Here is a 20306-nt window from a genome sequence, read left to right as displayed (position 1 = left end):
TGTTGCTATAACTCATGCTGATAAACCTTTCAAGTGAAAGAGTCCGGCCAGAAAAGAAAAAAAGGAAAGACAAATAAATTGGCCATGAATTGGGACCATGAGCACTTGGGCCATTCTCAGAGGAAGACAGACCTTCACTGTAGGCAATCTAGATACAACTTCATTCCACTTTGGGGGGTGGACCTGATTTCAGGTTTAGCAGTCTAAATAATGTGCTGCCACCTTGCTATCCATACTTTCTCCACTGTCTAAGTGCTCCAAAAAGCCCTTTGAAAAAGGTTTACTCAAAAAACTATGGTAATTACTACTAATCTGAATCAGGTTCTCCAGTCTAAATAATAGAGGGATAAAAAGACAGCAGAGATGTATAATTTTATGACCAAACTTGGTTCCATGGAAAAGTTGAGAAAATTCACCTTTCTTTTTCTATTTTCAGAAGTTAAGGAAGGGGGGTATAGTAGCATTGAATAACTACTTATTATATACAGATTTATTTTATAGTGCATATACTGTCAGACTCAATTCATGATTTGAGATGGTTTTTCTTTCTTTCCCTCCTTCCTTCATCCCTTTTCTTCTTTCTTAATGTCTGTTTCCAGGCTTAGCTCGCTAGGGAGGAGAGGGGAAGGGACAAATTCGGAAATCAAGGTGATGTAACACATAAGCTGTTGTCTTTCTTATGAAATAGTATTGGAATTGGAGTGCGAGTGAATCTCCTGCCTTCCTTCCAACTCCTTACTAATAGATTCATGGCAACAAAGGTACTTCCCATCCCTGAAGCTCACTTTCCTCACCTATGAAATGGAAAGAAGCCATGCGGCACAGCAGAAAGGAAGACATGGGTTCAAGTGCAACCTCAAACGCACTTGGCTTTGTTGCATGGCCCTGAATCTCTCAGTGTCCCTCAGCAACTATCTTAGTATATCAGTTGCAGAATGGTTACTGACTTGCTTGAATAGAAAATTCTCTACTTGAGTGAGATCACAACAAAAACAGGTACCCCTACCATCTGCCTTATAGGCATCTCCATGTGAAGCTCCAAGAAGAAAGTCAATATTAAATGTCTGCTTTTGTAAATTATAAGGTTCCTTCTTGGTGGTGATCAAAACCTTAAAATTACATTTAAACAATATTATAAAAATATAGCAAGTGCCCAGAAAAGTTCTAATGTATCTGATCCATACCAACTATTGTCTTCAATTCCAGAAGAGTATCTTTCACATTGAAGGATGTTCCCTAGACAACAATTCTGTATATGGCTGAAAAGAGATCTATACAAAGTTAAGAGAGGCCTTTTGGGGTCTACTTACTGGAGATAAGGCATCAGCACCAGACAGGACCGCAGGAGGGGTCTCTTTTTCATTATCCTTCGTGTGAAGATGCTTTGCTGGTAGTTATCCTTGATGTTCAGAATGTACTGGTGATGCAGCATCGAGAATCGGACCTCCCGCAGGCCCCGGAAACTGCTTTCTTCGATCAGTCGGATAACAGACTGTTGAACAATAGACTGTTCAATTAGAAAACAAAATGGACCAGAGGAAAGCAAATTAATAAACAGTCAAAGCAAAGCAAAACACCAACTTCACCAGTTTTGTTCAATGCCAACAATGCTGCCAATGTCACAAGCTCTAGAGAGAAAGAGAGGAACATGGGTCTATAGATTTAATGCCAGAAAGACCTTCAGAACCTCTTTCAAATCTATCACTTGGCAAATGAGGAAATAGAGACTTGGAGAGATGAAATTTCTCATGTTCATACAGCTAATAAGAAGGCCTCTACTCCAACTACATCAATGCACTTGGTATCTCCTCAATGTAGATATCCCTTTCAATGATGCAGATTGCAACTCATCCAGTGTATCTGTCAAAAATCTGTTAAAATGGCACAGATGACAGAAAGACAGAAAGAGAGAGACAGAGAGAGACAGAGAGTGGCTTTCTCTGTTCGATGTGGCACGGCTTGTCTCACATTGCCATCCCATCCCAGATGTTAATACAAACTAAAGGTTTCAGGACTGTTCTCCTAGGACTGAGACCCTTAGGTAACTAACTCTACTCTTAGCTGTGACTATTCACTAGCTGTGAACCTCTTTTTGTTTACGCTTCTTAGGGGAATTTCCATAAGAAGAATTAAAGATGGGTTGTGCAAAGTTTAAATAAATCAATTCAGCCACACATCCAAGAAGACTGCCAAAGGAAAAAATGAAAGGCCAGAAAATTCTCTGGAGAATACATTTTATAGTCATCTTCTCTGTATACTAGGTAGCTTCTAAAAGACCATCAATTATTTCACCTCATGATTCTGTCTTATGATTATTTACACCATTTTCTCTATTCCTTTTTAAAGAGGGAAGAGTCTAAAAACATACCCCTGTTTTGACTCTCTGGGTATGTATGTGAGTACACAAATGGAAAATAAATTTAAATCACTGAGAAAGGCCAAATTTTTCAAACGTGAAATGAATCGCCCGAAGTCAATTTCAAGGCTTTTAGACATGATTCGACATTCTCCACCAAACAAGAAGAGTTGACCAGCATCCTTCCCTTTATTTGCTTTGTGATTAATGAGCTGTCCTCAGTACCTTGGACTAAGGATGCATTCGAAGAGAGGCCAGAGTATGAAACAGGAATGATTGATTGGCCTGAACAACTCAATAAACATTTGCAAGGACATCTTCCTAGGGACAGAGTGTGACTGTTCTCTCCTAGTCTCTCAACTGCTAACAGAATCACATGACCTCCTCCCCTGGGCCAGGTGTGGTCCTGAGATACTCCAATATACACTTTTTAGATTGAGAGTTGCTCCAAAGGGAGGGATGGGGCAATATTTATCATTTGGATTTTAAATTTAAACACATATAGACATACCAATTTCTTCTATCATTCTCTACTATAAATAATTGAGATCAATTTTTCCACTGGCTTTGACAAGTCTCTGAGGTTAGCATTTGGTTTTTGTCAAAACAAAAAGGGGGGGAATGTTATTTCTGATGATAGGAAAAAACAGGAATAAAAAGATTATGAACAAACATTGAGAAGGGTAAGTTTTCCATCTGGTGAGCCAGTCTAGCTTTTTTGTTTGTTTGTTTTCTTTTTGCTCTTTTTAATTAGCATAGCTATAACCCCAGATGCATCTTACTTATGAGATCTTGGATTTAGAAAGATCTCACTGGCTACTGAGTCAAACTTCATTTTACAGATGAGGAAATAGAGGAGCTTAAGTGACATTTAATGTCACACAGAGAGTAAGTAGGCTTTAGAAATAAGATTTGAACTCAGAACCTTCCATTATACTGTACTATTTCCCCAGCTATGATTAAAAATGGTGCCTGGTCATTACTGGGTTGAGACACAAGTGGGAGAAAATGCCCCAATACAATTTGGATGATTAACAATCAATAATACCTCAGGGTATTCACGCCAGCCAAAGTGATCTCTGCAGAAATACTTCCAGACCGTGTGGTAGTTGGAGTTGACATTGAAAGAAGAAGGTGTGGACAGTCTTCGAATTTGGTCAAATTCAGTTGTGTCATACACACTCATTGCATTCAAATCTGCCCAAAATTCATGTCCCCTAAAAAGAACAAGGAAATCAAAATTCAGTATATGCACAAAAACACATCTCAGCCCTAGCCCAAGTTAAAACCCTCTGAGGGATGCAGGAAGGGTCCTCAACAGAAATGAAGGAGGGGAAGACTTGTGTTCAAATATTGATAATCTATTAATGATTTATTTTCTAATATTGCCTAATAAATGCTTGTTTTAATAGAGAGACGGTTAAATAGAGACTAAGCCTAGAATTAGGACCTGAGCTCAAATCTGTCCCAGACACTTACTTCACCTCTGATTGCCTCAGTTTCTCCCTATGTAAAATGAGTATAATAGTACCTACCTCCCAGAGTTGTGGATCAAAGAAGATGTTTTAATGTGCTTAGGATAGTTTACATACAGTAGGTAGTTAATAATTGCATTAGCATCATTCCTGATAAATATAACGCATTGTTAAAAATCATCTAGCACTCTTACTGTTTACTATGGGAAGCTAGAAAATGTTTACATTTTCTTGATGAATGGCAGAGAGTACTAGAGAGAGAACTAAGTAATTCTCACGAACTCTTCTGCAGCAACAATGAACAGTGGTGTTATCTTTTAAGCCATGGGAAGCAAAAGTGCTAGCAGGGTATGACAAAAAAAACCCATTGATTTCATTATTAGGGGACTAAGCTATGAGAATTATTAGAATTGTTTGGGATTCACAGTGCCACTTCAAAAACAGACCTTTACAGGTCTCTGGAAGTTCATTAGAGAAAAAAAGAAAGAATGGAAGGAAGAAATAGAAAAGAAAGAGACAGAAAGAGAAAGAAAAAGAGAAAGGGAGAAAAGAAAAAAGAAAAAGGAAGAAAAGAAAAAGACTGAGAGAAAGAGAGAAAAAGAGAAAAGAAAAGAAACAAAGGAAGGAAGGAAGAAAGAAAGGAAGAACTGAGAAAGAGAAAAGAAACAAACGAAGGAAGGAAGGAAGAAAGAAAGTAAGAGAAAGAAAGAAAGAAAGAAAGAGAAAGAAAGAAAGAAAGAGAAAGAAAGAAAGAAAGAAAGAAAGAAAGAAAAGAAAGAAATCCCCAAGACACAGAAACACTATATGAATCAGAGTCCTTTAGGAAATTCACACATCTGATTCATAAAGGGGAACCTGATTAAAACACTAACATTTGGGTTTTTTCTTTTTTTGTAATGGAACATTCTCTAAGTTTGGAAAACAAATGAATGTTCTTTTACATAAACAAATGTTAAATATCAGTTAAAAATGGCTTTTACTAGAGGCACGAGAGAAGGGAGGGGCAGTAGAACAATATAGAAAGTGCCCTAATTGGGGCAAGTTGGGTCAGAGTCCCAGTTCTCCAGAAATTCCCAACCTTTCCAGCCTCAGTTTCTGCATTGGTCAAGGGACAGATGAGAAGATGTCACAATGGTCTCTTTCAGTTTGAAATCTCAGGAATATTCTCTAATTATATGACATGTGAAATCCTGGAATCCTATTCCTTGTTAATGTTGGAAAAGCAATTCAATTTGCCAGAGGGAATCTTAAAATGGACCCTCCGAGCCCACAAGCTGACTTCTTTCCATCTGGCCAAAGGAGAAATGTTGGTATATAGGAAAATCCAGGTGTTTGGACAGATTGTTGCTATTAAGTAAATTGCTCCCTGCCTGTCATTCTGGGGCTTTGGAAGCGAGTCAAGCTGGGCCACTGAAATCCGGACAGAGCGAATGGGGTCACTGCTCGGATGACCACAAAAGACAGCTAGCTGGGCTCCCAAGTTCAAGGTACACTCTGTACCTCCGCTACACCCTGGGTCTGGTCGGATTGCAAATGCCCGTAATTCAGCTGTGATCCCCCTCTCAGAATGGGGAGGAGTCAACACAAACCCATGGGCCACATGGTACTGACCAGGAGGGTCTGTGCCGAGCAGCAGAGAAAAGAAGCAGCCTATTACCCTGTGGACAAGTCCTCAACTTTCTCCCACACTAAACTAATTAGCAGGGCCTGGATGAATGACTAGGATCCAGATGCTGTTTTAAAATTATCTGACATGTGCAATTTTGAAAATGGTGGGGGGTGGGGAGAGGAGGGAGCACAAGCCATTCTGCCCCAGTGAGATCACTCACTGTTGGAAAGCAGGGTGCCCTCCTTCCTCATCACGTGGGACTCCAAATATAACCAGTAACCACAACATGAACCTAGAAACTCTCACTTTTCAGGCGAACACTGAGAGGCAGAGTGACAGACAGAGAAAGATAAGAGAGAGAGAGAGAGAGAGAGAGAGAGAGAGAGAGAGAGCCAGAGAGACCCAGATGAGCAAACACACAGACAGAGGGATAGGGAGAAGGAGGAGGGGAAGAGGAAAAATGAAATCCCTCTTCCATACAAGGAGACCTAGAAAGACCTTAGAGGTCATCTGGTCCCAGATTCTCATTTTGCAGAGAAGGAAACTGAGGTTCAGAAAGAACAAGTGATTCAACTGGGAAGCGGCAGAGTTAGGGTCTGATTTGGCTTCTCTGCCGGACGGAACGAGTGGCCCCTGGAGCCTTGATGTCATCTTCTCTTCCCTACGTCCTCCCGAAGGCCATCCCAGTAGGATCTCCTGCCCTCTATCCTTGCTTGTATTGGGTCTAGATCAATGAGCAGGCGGCAAGGTTTCAAAGACATTTCATAGGCAAAGAGGTCCTTTTAATGATGCATCTGAACAGTTTCTGCAAACCCCCCACCACTAGGGTGACTAAAACTGGGCCATTGTGCATCTAAGTGGCAGAGGGAACAATGGGCTTCCTAGTACATACCTGCTGTTTAAAATGAGCCATGCCACAGAAAGCTGGCATTGCTCATCAGATGACACACTAAGATATCCCAGCTATTGTACCAGGCCAGGCAGCAGTCTGGATGGTTTCACTGGGGTACCTCAACATAGCGTCATGATCAAGTCTGAAAGGCCCTCAGACCAACTCTCTCACTTTGCAGGTGAAGAAATTGAGGTCAAGAACAGGGGTGTGGCCTGCCTGCGGGCACAGGGGTAGAATTTGAATCCATGTCCAGGGTGAGCAGCCCTTTAGCCTTAGCCATAACCACCCTCCGTTCCCAGATTTCAAACTGAAACATGCTTCCTCTTAATCTCTAGTTGATTTGCTTTCAATTATGAACAAATAATAAGGAATTCCATAAGGAGGTCATCAGAATTTCATCATATGTTAATAGGCAAGATCCATGCTTTTTCCCGGCTGTGCATTTCCTGTGCATTTGAAGTCATTCGTTTAATTGACAAGTATGCTCTGAGGCATTGGGGCTCTGGCTAGAGGGCGGGAAAAACCTTTGCATAATGAAACTATTACAAAATTAGTTTTCTCTGGTCACCATTCAAGTAATTGCTACTTGGAGGGGGGATATTTCCTGTATCTGAATTTGCATGAGAACACCAGTGAGCCCCTATTCCTAGGTTGCTCACAGGTCAGTCCCTTAGGTAAAAGGTAAAAGTCATCATTCACTACAATAGAATGCTGCTGAGATGGGTGGGTAGCCTGATCTGACGTTCAATCTGCTTTTTTAAGAGTCTTCGGAGACAGATCCAACATTGGAAAACATTAGTTTTCTTTTTTTAAAGATTCCTCTTGGGTTTCTTTTGAACAGGACATGTGTTAGAAAGAAGTCAATACTGACAATTTTTTTCTGTTGGAGACACAGAAATGGTTCCAAATAAATGGCCCCAGAAGACCAGAATACCCCTCCACCCCTTTTCCCCAATAGTTTTATCAAATCATTAGTTGAATTGATTAAAAGGCATTTCCCATGTACCTATTCATCAATGTCCAAGAAGTGGAAAACATAGCTCAACAGAGAGGAATGGATTCAGTTTGGAAATGATAACTGTGTTGAATCCATATGATATCACTCAATGAAATACCGCATAGCGAGGAAGGGGAAGGGCCTAGGCTAGCCAAGGCAAACCAGATGAAGATCCAGGAATGGGTGTGGCCATATAGATAAGAGAAGGTCCAGGAGAGAGTACCGGCACAAACATGTGGAAGAGAACATCAAGGAGAAGAGGGTGATCATCCATGTCAAGGATGAGGACTGAGAAAAGGTCACTGGATTTGGCCTTTAAAACTTTGGGTGGAATAACGGGGTCAGGAGCCAGATTGGAAGGTGAAGAAGAGAATGAGAGGTGGAGGAACCTAAACTATTGTAGAAGGTCTTCTCTAGGTTAGCCAAAAAAAAAAGGCAGAAGAAACAAGAAGCTGGCCAAGGTGGATAAGATTAGGCTAAACAATGAGTCCATCAATCAGTTTTTATCCATCACCTATTACATGTGAGACAAAGAGGCCAAAGACAATCTAGTCTCTGCCTTCAAGGACTACAATCTAATGGGAAAGCTGATATGCAAACAAATATACACAAACAAGCTACAGACATGGATGAATGGGTACTAATTAATAGAAAGAAGGTTCTAGAATTAAGGGGGATAAGGAAGTCTTGTTAAAAAAAAAATGGGACTTTAGGTGGGACTTAAAGGAAGCCAAGGAAATTGTTAAGTGGAGAGAGCATTAGAGAAAATGCCTAAGGACAAGGGATGGAGGGTCTTGTTTGGAGAATGGGTAGGAGGTCCATGTCACTGAAGTATGGCATCAGAAAGTAAGGAATAAGACTAGAAGGGCAGGAAAGGGCTCATTTTGGCTTTGAAAACCAAATAAGTACTGTATATTTGTTCTTGGAGGCAAAAGGAAATCATCAGAGGCTGAAAACCAGACAGTGGGATGGTAAGATGTGAATTAATATCAAATTGATGTCAGTGGCAAGTCCGTTTTGGGATAGAGGACAAAGATGAGTGACACATGAGGAGTGGGAGGTTGCCCCCAGAACAGAATATGGAAGCTGCTGTAAAAATTAAGATGGCAAACAGTGCCTGGGTTTCCTTCTCTGTAAAAATGAAGGGGTGAATTAGTTGGCTTCCAAAATCCCTTTCAGCTCTAAATCTACATATCCAGAATGTGAAAAGAAAAAGACCAGGGACTCCAGGAATGAGTAAATTAATGAACCCCAAACTGGTTTCCCTAAGATGCAATACCTTTGTGAAAAATTTGAAAGAAATCAAGTTCAAGTCAGGGGTTGTGGGGTTACGCGAGTCACTTCACTGCTTCCAGAGGCTTCTTTTGGCAACACATACATGCACACACACACTCACACCATTATGAGACTGCAGACAAACTAACTGGGCTCCAACAAGAGAAGCCATCCTCGTGGCTTAGGTGCTCTCCTGGTGCTCTCCCTCTGCTCTCTCCCTGCTCTCTCCCTGCTCTCCCCCTGCTCTCCTCCTACCCTGCACATATCTTGACAAACTAATTAAGTCTGACATTCTCCAGCATATTTCATCAATGTCTTGTGCACCAACACCCACACTGATTCAGCAAATATGCCCCCCCCGCATGATTATGATTCCTTTGTGTGTCTCCATAACCACAGGCACCTACAAGCCCAGAAAGAAGAAAAAGGAGGCTGTTGTGTGTGAGTGTGTTGGTGTAAGCACCCCAAAGTGTGTGGTGTTGGTGTGAATACCTCAAAGTAAATATTGTTGGTGTGAGCATCCCAAAGTAAATATTGTTGGTGTGAACAACGCAAGCATCCCAAAGTGCACAGTGTTTGTTGGTGTGAGTATCCCAAAGCGCAATGTTGGTATAAGCAACCCCAAAGTTAATAGTGTTGGTGTGAACACTCCAAGCTAAATAGTGTTGGTGTGGATACCCTCAAACGCATAGTATTGTTGTGAGCACCCCAAAACTTAATAATGTTGGTGTGAATACCAGAACAAATGAAAGGAAACAGGATACTATTGAGAAACTGGCTTCTAAGAACATGATCTCAGTCTGTGATAAATGACACTGTCTTTCCTAGGTTCAGTCCCCCCGCCCCTTTGGCCCCAGTTCAGAGAAGAGCTATTTCTGGACAGCTTCATGATTTAGAAATCATCTAAAATAATGGAGGAGAAAAAATGGGAAAAAGTCTGGTGACAATCAAAGTAGATAACATTTGTTTCCAACAGGGCTTAAGAAAAAATTCACTTGATACTTACAGACCGTTTTTTATAACTTTGATTTATGTTTAGGTAAACTGAGCCAAGGTAATTAAGACTCTGAAGAAGTGGCAACACTTACATAACTGTCACAGATAAGAAAGAAAAGAAGGATTGTTAAATCCTATTTTTTTAAGAAGGATGCTGAATTCTTAGGGAGGGACTCAGTCATCAGGGATCAATAGAAGAAAGCCTTTGGTGCTCTAAGCTGCTCAGCCAAATCAACCAATAAACATTTATTAAGCTCCTACTGTGTGAGAGGCTATGTGCTAGATAACAGAGATAGAAAGTCAAAGCATGAAACCTCCACAACTCTTGGGGAGACAGCCTCAACAGAAGTATGTGGATGAGGAATAATACAAATGATGTGCAATTTGGTTGGGAAAGGTACTGGGGGGTATCAAGTATTCAATAATCATTTAAGGGTTCACACTGTGCCACCAGTGCTACAAGGACAACATCAGCTTGGGAAGTTTCCCTATGACAAAGTCACGGGGACATAGATTTTGAGTAAGAAGTGACCTTGGAAGTCAGTGAGTCCGCTACCTTCATTTTTCAAAGGAAGGAACTGAGTCAAATTCAAGGTTTTAAATTAAGGAGAAAAATGAGGCAGAATTTCTTTGGATTTGAAGGGGTGTGGGGGGGTGTGAGTTGAAAAAAGAAAATAACCTTATTGGATCCAGTACCATTTTGTCACAATTCCACCCTTTAGACCAGGGATTCCTTTGGCCATCTGATGAATTCTGGGGACCCTTTTTTGGAATAATGTTTTATATTTATAAAATAAAATCCATAGTATTATAAGAAAAATCAATTACAATAGAATACATTTATCTAGATCTCTATCTAAATCTACATATAAACATAGAGATCTATATATTTTGGATACACACACATGCACGCATACATCCACACATATGTGCACACAGACACACACACATCCCTAAATTTTGTGGATTGGAGGTCTACCCTAGGGAGGATGGGGAGGGGAGATAACAGCCATGCCGAGGCTTTGCTTCACGGGGAAAGGAGAGGACAAAAGGTAACGCATCTGTTTGAAGTACAGGCCCTCCTGTTGTAAACTGCAGATAAGGAGGATGACTGGAAACAGAGTTCTGGCAATATTTCTCAGGCACACCAAACAAAACAGCTGGCTCCTGGTGGCACCTTGGGTGCTCCACACTACGCTCCTCTGGCAGCCCGGGTTGTCCGGGACATGCAGTAGGCCCTAGAACATCCCAGCCCGATGGGGATTAACACGGCAGCCCGAACCTCCGAGGTACGTGGAAAGCCCACATCCTTGTTTGTTCACGTGTGGGGGACCGCGGCCTCGCCTCACTTCCTGTCTTAGAAGAAACAGTGTTTTCCAGGTCTTTGGCAACCCATAACATTTCTGTGAATAGTCTCAACTTGGAGAGGACACGGCTGGGGAGTGGGGTGAAATATTGGGTATTCGAGGAAATCTATGCTGGTTTCAAAATTCTTATACAAGAAAGTTCTACCCTGAAGCCACTCTATTCCTGGGGGGGGGGGGGGGGGGGGTTGGGAGGCGTGAGTTGGCTTTAGGGTGAAATTAGGCCAATGGTTTCACCTGTCAGAGAACTCTGGATCCGTGGTTCACGGGTCACAGAAAGGGCTTAGCAGCTGCCTTAAGATCGATCGAGGCGGGATTTGATTTTGGTCCCCCAGCTGTTTAGAATGAAGACTTGACCCCAGGTCTGCCTGTCTCTCTCCTGGCCTGTACAATTTTAAAACATCTGGATAATGAGCGAAAAGTAAACGAGTCATGAGGTTCCTTGATAACCAGGAGATGGATAGCGGGCTGATAGTGGACACACATTTCCCCTCCCCTCTACCCCCACCCCCCAAACGAGGTGTCTTTGTTAAGACTCAGGTTATCCTGACTAGATGGGACAAGAAAACAACCCTATAGGATCAGAGAATTATAGGAATGTGACATGGTTTAGAGACTTAAACTTGGGGGCGGCTAGGTGGTGTAATGGATAAAGCACCCGCCCTGGAGTCAGGAGGACCTGGGTTCAAATCCAGTCTCAGACACTTAATAATTACCTAGCTGTGTGGTCTTGGGCAAGTTACTTAACCCCATTGCCTTGCGAAAACATAAAGAGAGAGAGAGAGAGAGAGAGAGAGAGAGAGAGAGAGAGAGAGAGACTGAGACTTAACTTGGGAATGGAAGAGATCCCTGGGCTTGCAATTAAGAAGACCTGGATTCAAATTCTGCTTCAGGTGCTAGCTATATGATCCTAGCTCAGTGTCCCCTTTTCCTCAATATAAACCAAGGGGTTTAAATCTGAGGCCCTTTAAGGTCCTTTCAAGTATAAACTCTCTGATCCTCCCCCAAGACAAATGTGAAGCAGTATGAAATCAATATATAATTAAAAGAGAGGCCAGCTTTGGAGTCAAGATCTTGCCTTGAACTTGGGTTCAAATCTTGCCTCAGAGGCAGTCTCTATCATAGCCAGTAAGTGCATATGACAGATGGAGGAGTCCAAGGTTCTAGGCGTGATAAAATGGATTTCATTGTTTATGCAGTGAGTTTAGACGATGAATGGCTTTTAGATTTTTATCATTTGTCTTTTTGTGAAGTTGTTTTTTTAAACAAATTTTAGTAAACATGAAGTGCCTACTCTGTGTTAGGCCCTGAGATAAGCTCTGGGGTTGCAAAAAGAACCCAAAAGACTCTGTTCAAGGGGTTTTCTCTTCCTACCTCTAAACTACACACACACACACACACACACACACACACACAACTAGTCAAAAAATGTACTGTTCTAATAGAGCAAATAACATACATTTACACAAATACTGTATGTGTTAAGCCCTTTTCAATTATTAGCTCAGTGATCCTCAAAACAATGGGAGGGGAAGGAAGTGTTATTTCCCCCTTTTTTACACAGAAGAGGAAACCGAGGCAAACAGAAGTGAAGTGACTCACTTAGAAGCGAACGCATAGAAAGTGGCTGAGGCTGGATTTGAACTCAGATTTTCCTGACTCCAGGTCCAGCTCCCATATGAATAAATAAATATGTATTAGATGTGAATGTGGACAGAAAATGGAATGTCTTATATTTCCTTAAATAAGCATCTGTCGATGCACTCAACTAAGCACAGATCAACACCTCTATGTGGCTAGATTCAAGCTTAGGCAGCACTTTTACTCCCCTGGAATCCTCCTAGAGAGTGATTCCTTTTGAGGCTCATGGGGCAAGAGTTAAAGGAAAAAAACCTTTGTGGCACCGGCAGATTCCAGTCACTGCGTGACCAAAAGATTTGCTTTGTCAAAACCACTCGATCAAAGTAAAGAAGCCCAAAGAGCTTTCCTACTGCTGATCTGGGGAATTTTGTGCATTAAAAATCCTTCTGGGGCGGCTAGGTGGCACAGTGGATAGAGCATTGGTTGGAGTCAGGAGGACCTGAGTTCAAATCTGACTTCAGACACTTAATAAATCACCTAGCTGTGTGGCCTTGGGCAAGCCACTTAACCCCATTGCCTTGCAAAGCCTAAAAAAAAAAAATCCTCCTTACAAACCAGGTGGAGCCCACTGGACTTGAATAGGTACCTCTGTATCAATCAGTATCTATCAATCAGTATGAATTAGGTGTTTAGGACATATCAAGTACAAAGATAAGGGTCCAACATTATTTCAGGGGAATTAATGAATAATTATTTGCCAAAGAAAGAGCTAAGCAGAAAAGCTAAGACAATCTCTGTCCTCTAATAGGACAGTAGTATTTGTTTTTGAAAGTTATGATGTGAAAAAGAAAGCATAGGAAAGGAGGCTGATACATTTTTTTCTAGGAGAAATGGCAGAACTGATTTGATTTATGATTCCAGAACAGTCACACTCAAAAGTGTGTATATATCTCTATCTCTTATATATGTATGTATTAGTAAAGGCACTAATTTATGGAGATGTCTGTCCATGTCACTCCCCTGCTCAAAAAGTTCCAGTGGCTTCCCAGGACAAAGAGAATTTCCTCAGTTCTGTATTTAAAACCTTTAACAACTGGGTTACCTTTCCAGGCAAATATATAATCACTCCCTTTCATCTAATCTATGATCCAAGTCATTCTTCTCTTTTCTCAGACTCAATATCCCATTTCTCCGCTCCGTGTCTTTGCCTGGGCCGTGTCTTCCTTTACTTCAGCCTCCTGGCATCCCTGACCCCCTTCAAAGCCCAATCCAATCTCACCTACAAGAGGGTCTGGAATCCCCCAGCCCCCTATACTAATCTGTCTTCTGCACCAACAGAAGGTCAGCTCCCTGAAGGCAGGATTTGTTCTACTTTTGGCTGGTTCCCCCACACCTAGGACCGCTTGCAGATTAACAGAAGGCTGCCAAGAAGCTCAGTTTCAAAGCGTCTGCCAGTTTGGAGCTTTTCTGGTTGATTCAGCAGGACCTGTTTTGACTCTCACAGACGAGGGTAACTATAATAAATGAGACTCGTGGACGCACTGTGGCCTCAACAGGAAGCGAAACTTTGATTCGACCGGAACAGCTGGGACACCAAAGCACGGAGGATGCCTTTCGTGAAAGGTCTCATCTCCTCCTAGCCACTTCTTTCCACTGCAGATGCCAATTCTAGCTAGGCAGCTAAATACAACTCCTTCCTTGGGAAGACGAAGAGACGGACGTCATTCCCGGGTGCTGTGCTGACATCAAACAGGCAACAGATGTCAGGACCCATCGGGTGGGGTGAAACTCGATTAATTCAGATCTTCTGCTCACTTGGATGAAGGGCTGGGGCACCTGCCCTCCGCTGGCTAAAAATAACCATTTATAACTAATCCAAAGTTTATTTTCTTCTAAGGACTCTACGAGTCAGCAGATCCGAGTAGTGGATCGATATAGAAGGAATGTGGTGCTCAGCGAGATGATTTGTCCTAGTCACACAGAATAAGCATTAGAAGGAGGATCTGAACCCAGAGCTCAGAGCATGGATGCAATCTTTTCTCTCCTTACCCCACCTTCCCCATAGTTCCTAGTAGCAGAATATGGTTAATATATAAAGCACATAGATATTCTATTCTCCATCCAGGGCCCTTTGGTGTATGTGTTGAGGGACAAGTGTTCCCCCAAATTGAGACTTACAAACAAACCACTATTGTTTTAGACTGGGAACACACATGTCCAAACAATATTTTGTTTCTAGATAAGAAAAAGTATTCTGTAGGACTCACTTGTATCAACTGGCTAAAAAAAAAAATGGTCCAAATTAAGGTACGGTAACAAACTAATGATAGAATATTCCGCACATATTTGGTCGCTTAGCAACGGGGAGTTTAAATGACTCCTAACGCTGGAAGGAAAGAGATCACACCAGCCTGGGTTTGCTTTCATCTCTTCAGGCCAGAATCTTTTATGGTGCAGGGAGGGAGGACGAGAAGGGGAACTGTTATTTGGATTCCCTCGCTGCCTAGAAGTGAAAGAAAGAAGACAGGTGACGAGAGCGGGTGACCGCAGCAGGAAGTGATCTGGAGGAGCCGGGGCTCTCTGGCCTGCCCTTGTCTGGATCTGGGGCGGCCTCTTCTCTCAAAGTGCCCACTCTGCATTTCTGTGGTGGGCACAGAGCACCCGGGCCTTGTTCCTCTACACTGAAGCTCAGACTTTAGGCCTCGCTCCTCCCTGCCCCCAGGATTCCAAAGAGAGAGAGAGAGAAAGGAAAAACAAACCATCCCAGCACCTTGACTTTTGCAGAATGCCACCAAAAAGGAGGAGAATGGTCCCAGGTGGGTAAATAGGCATTGCCCACTACCAAAGCTCGCTCTCTTGTTTCACTGAAGGGACCTTTTATTGGAAAACAAATTTTTTCAGAAACCGAACTCGAAACAAGAATATTTCAAAATTTGCTACTATTATGGGAAGTTCACTGTCTCGTTCCACAACCATCCGGAAGTCCCTTCTCATGCTTAGAAAGGCCCACAATACATACGCCTGAATGAAGAAAGGCACTGTTTGTCCAAAGAAGCAGCAGGTGGGGCTTTTCGACTTCCCCTCGCACAATGTTCACTAACTGCAGTGAGCTCGTGAGTCACTGGTTACTGGAGAGAGGGGGAAAAAAATCCCCCCCTGTTCTCCTAAAGATGGATCTTTTCTTCACAGTAACCATCCTACCTGGTGCCAATTCTTTAGCCATCCGATGGGGAGACAAGCAGAAAAAAGAATGAACCTACAGCCAGCCCGAGCGCAATGCTGGTGGGGAACAGAAACAGGCCCCTCCTCTCTGCACCTGTCCTAGCAACAACCATCAGAAGCGATGAGTTTCATCAGAAATCATTAGAGATCCCCACCAAAGAGCGTTGCTCCGAGACGTGGTGAACTTTAGAGTCGGCTCATTCCTTTGTGGAGTGGCAAAGTACAGTATGACAAGTGATCACGACCTCTTACCTAACAGAGACTAGGAAGAACCTGGCTTTGGCTTCAGTGACACAGAGTAATTCGTGCTATTATTTTGGATGAACTCTTACCTACCCATACTTCGACATTCAAAGTCTTCTCATGTGTGGAACTCCATCCACCCAAGGTTACTTCTTGTCTAAAGTACTGAGAAAACATTGTACCACTCATTCCACTCTCAACTCCTTTCAATTAAATCTCATTCTCCTTGACCCCTCATTATCTTTTAACACCATTAACAATCCTCTTCAGCCTAGATTCTCTCTTCCGTCATATTTGATGATACTTCTAACCTCATTCCTTTCTCCTCCTTAGCCTAAAAACATCCCCCCATGCCTTCTCATTTTGAGCTCCCTTTTATACATTGTCTCTCTCCCCTACCTCCCACTATTAGAATGTGAGCTCCTCCAGGACAGGGACTAGGTTTAGCACCCAGTATGTCTTAAAGATCTTTTGAGTGATCAATTGATTGATTCCCAGGACTTAATAAATATGGTTAACTGACTATTTTCTTTCTATCTATTGGCTTTGAAAGTCCTTACTGGATCAAAGCATCTCCTGCCCTTTAGCTCTAGGCTCTAACTATGCCTACAAGCTTCCTTTCTCTGCATTTAGACTCTAGGAATTTCCAGGGATTCAATTCTCAACTCAACAATTTCCAAATATCACTATCATCCCTAATTCTCTCTCTCTCTCATGCTCCAACCTTGCATTGCCATCTCAACCAAACTCCCACCTTCCAAAGAGAACCCTCCACATTTCCCACCCCCCAAGTTTCCTACTCCTTCCAAGGTTTCTAGCTTTACTGGGGGCAGCATCACCCTTCCAAGTTACCCAGTTCATAACCTTGAGGTTTTTTTTTTAGGCTTTTTCACTTTTTAAAAAAATTCTGACTTTAACTCCAGACACCATGATCCTTTTCCTTTATTGCCAAAGGAGATGATGATACAGAAAACCGATTTGTGGACTTGCCTTTCTTCTCAATATCTAAATTCAGCACCTAACTTTCAAAGCTGCGATGATTGCCTGAGATTCCTTTGCAGCCCTCTTCTTCTTCCAGAAATCTTTTTTTTTTTCTAAAATTGAGAACCTTATCTCTAGCCTCTCTCCCTCTCAACTTCCCTTCCCACTGGAAAAAAGAAAAACAACAAAACTCTAGCAATAAACAGGCAAAATCAAGCAAATTCCCAAGATGGTCATAATTGACTGTGTTTTGAGTCTATGCTTCACCATCAACATCTTTGACTCTTTTCCCCCTCCCTCACAACTCACACCTCCTTAGAGGTACCCCTTTCCCCCAGACCATCATCCACAGTACCCCCTCCCCAGGCCATATGCATTCTTCCTCTCTCGAGGCTCTCTGATCCACTGTCCACGCAGCTGCCAACATAATCTTCCTATTCCCTTGCTCAGAAACTTTCCAGGACTCTTTGGATCAACCGCAGGTGCCTCACTTGGACCTGAGGGTCTTCCCTCTAACACTCTGCTCCACCCTATCTTTCACCCTTTATCACTAGAGCTTTCCCCTTTAATGCAGGCTACAATCCATCCCCACCCAAGGACTCTATGTTCTCTGACCTCCACATTCCATCTGCCTCCTCCATACATTCACCAGCCTTCCCCCATGCATTCATTCCCCCTCTTAATGTCCACTTCTCAGAATCCTTCAAATACCTTCTTTCTGGGGCCACCTCCTTTGAAAAAAGACATTCCCAAATCCTCCTGATTGGAAATGCTCTCCTTTATTTAGTGCACATAAAGTATGGTGTTATGGATACAGAGCCTGCCTAGGAACCAAAGAAGAGCTGGATTCAAGTCCTACCTGTCTTGCAACCAGGCTGGGTGACCCTGGGCAAATCATTCACCCCTTCCTTGTTGCTGGCAATAGTCCAAAGTGGTTAAGTTTCATAGAAAGGTCTGCCCTGAACAGGTACATCCAGTTTCTCCATCCATAAGAATGTACCAATGAAATCCCACATTCATTCCTCTTTCTGTACTAGTGAAGACTTCCTGAGATGGGAATTGTTAGGTTGTTATCCATGTCATTAGCCTCTGCCATATGATAGATAATAAATATTGATAGAATTAAAATTAGTCGATGGGGGCGGCTAGGTGGCGCAGTAGATAGAATACCAGCCCTGAAGTTAGGAGGACCTCACTTCAAATCCACCCTCAGACCTCAGTACTTACTTGGCTGTATGACCTTGGGCAAGTCATTTAACCCCACTGCCTTGCCAAAAAAAAAAGGAAAAGAAGGAAATTAGTAAAATTACTGAGATGATCTTTTTCAGTTATGGTTATTAAAAATGTTCTCACTCCCTGGCCAACCTCAAGAGAGGGATCCCCACGCTGCATTTGGACAACACATGGCTATGGGGCTGATAGCTACAGAGGAGCAGCCAATAGGGCTTCTGTTTCCCTGGCATAACTTGTGAGAACCCAAGGTCACTGGGATGCCACAGAAAGGCACAAGAGGAGGGCTTTGTGGGACAATTTACCCACAACAAAGCAACCCCCCTCCGAGCTTCTCTAATGACAATCTGCTGCCCTTTCCAACCTCTAGACAACAGAGCGCCAATGCATCTAGAACCGCTCAATAACCCAGAAGAAACCTGGGACTGACTTATTCTCCATTTTACCTCCAAGAACACCAGGAACAAGCTGACCTCTCAACTTGGAGCCAGGTGACAGCTGCTTCTTCCAAAACCTCACATTTACTTACTTATTGATGGGGGGAATAAAAAGGGAATGAAGGAAAGATTGCGGCTGATTCTCCTGACAGCTCTGCACAAGGCCAAGGAACTTCTCTGGATGAGTGGAGATAGAAGCCAATTAGTTGGATTTCATATGTAAATAGCAGTACAAAGAGGTACAAAGAATAAATTCATTGGAGTGCATTATTCTTCAGCACCAGGCGGCCCATTTGGAAAGTCACTTCATGAACATCTTGCTTACAGAGGCTCCCTCTTCTCTCTCTTTCTTTCCAGCAAGGGATTTTTAAAAATAAATTCAAATCCATCCAGCTGTATATATTCAAGAAACACGGAAAAGTCACCAGGCCTCGTGAGTGAGTTTCAGCTGTTGGCTCCTCTGCAGTGTTATCAATAACACATAATGAGTTATCTCCTACACTGCCACAGCTGTGCCGACCACAGAGCTAACGATCTGGGCAAAGCAGAAGTGCTGCCAGGAGACTGGGGGATGGGAGGAGGTGGTGGTGGTGGTGGTGGTGGTGGTGGGAGAAGGCAGGAAGCCTCCGCCAGCTTTTTGTCATCAATCAATGAACCAACCGATAAACATTTATTAAGCACCTACTGTTTGCCAGACACTATGCTAAGCTCTGAAGACCCAAAAGGCAGCAAAAGACAGTCCCTGACCTGGGGGAGCTTCCAATCTAATGGAAGAGAAAGGCTTCAAAGCAAGCTGTTATACAGGATCAATAAGAAATCATGATCAGAAGGAAGGCATTTCCTGGAGAAGGTGAGGGACTTGGCATTTCCTGTTTGCCCGTGAAGTCACATGAGCAGAAAAGGACTCACAGAAACGACTCAGGGGAGGGAAATTGCACAGAAACCGAGAATATGACAACACTCTGGGCTTAATCCTCCTGGCACCATCAACTCCCTTTTTTGTCAACAATGGATTGGCTTTTAAAGGAAGAAAAGAACCCTGGGCTTGGAGGAAGGGCCAAACAATACAACAGAATCTAGGTGTTTCCCTTTCTTCATGTCACATGTGGATCTGCTGGGAAAACTCCCAGGGGAAGGGGGAAGCTGCCTCCCTTGCTGAGTGGTCCCAAGTTCCAGAACATTCCAGCTCCCTTCAAACACAAGGCCATGGCCAAATGGGGGCTGAGATGTGAAAAACAGATCAGCACAGCCTCCACCAACAATCCCAATTATCCACAACAATACTCCCATGATTAGTGTTGGGCTTTTAAAAAACTGCTGAGTTCTGCCATCAAACTATTCCCTCCCACTGACAACCAGCCTTAGACCGGCAGAGAATCCCTTCTCTTAGTTCCCAAACAAAACATTCAGTTGTTTTTTTTTCCCTCTCCAAGAGCACAACCGGTCCCAATCTGGAAATACTCCAAGGCCTACCCTAGGTTCAAAAGGAAGTCTCAATGTCGGATCTGCAGAGGTTTGGGCCCACGGCTGGTGTCCAGTTGACGTTGGCATGAACGTCTACAGATGTACAAAAACCAACAGAAGAGAAAGCCCGTTGCAAAGCCTACTATCTCATCCGCCAGGCTGAAGGCCAAATTGGAAAAAAAAA

The 20306-nt window shown here is 42.9% G+C and overlaps 1 protein-coding gene across 3 annotated transcripts in view; it reads right to left on the bottom strand.

The window, feature by feature from the left end:
• Positions 1-20306, bottom strand: part of LOC141490659 (protein mono-ADP-ribosyltransferase TIPARP-like) — a 43028-nt gene that overhangs the window by 14222 nt on the left and 8500 nt on the right. For 2 of the 3 annotated variants that reach the window (XM_074190803.1, XM_074190802.1), the window contains 2 exons: positions 3405-3573; positions 1311-1507 (listed from right to left, as the gene is read on the bottom strand). In XM_074190803.1, coding sequence (XP_074046904.1) covers positions 1311-1507; positions 3405-3573 — 366 coding nt within the window. The remainder of the gene's footprint in view (positions 1-1310; positions 1508-3404; positions 3574-20306) is intronic. The other variant, XM_074190804.1, reaches the window with a different exon arrangement.

Source organism: Macrotis lagotis, chromosome 6 (genome assembly GCF_037893015.1).
Source record: "Macrotis lagotis isolate mMagLag1 chromosome 6, bilby.v1.9.chrom.fasta, whole genome shotgun sequence".
Lineage (NCBI taxonomy): Eukaryota > Metazoa > Chordata > Mammalia > Peramelemorphia > Peramelidae > Macrotis > Macrotis lagotis.
This window is presented reverse-complemented; position numbering and strand designations above follow the sequence as displayed.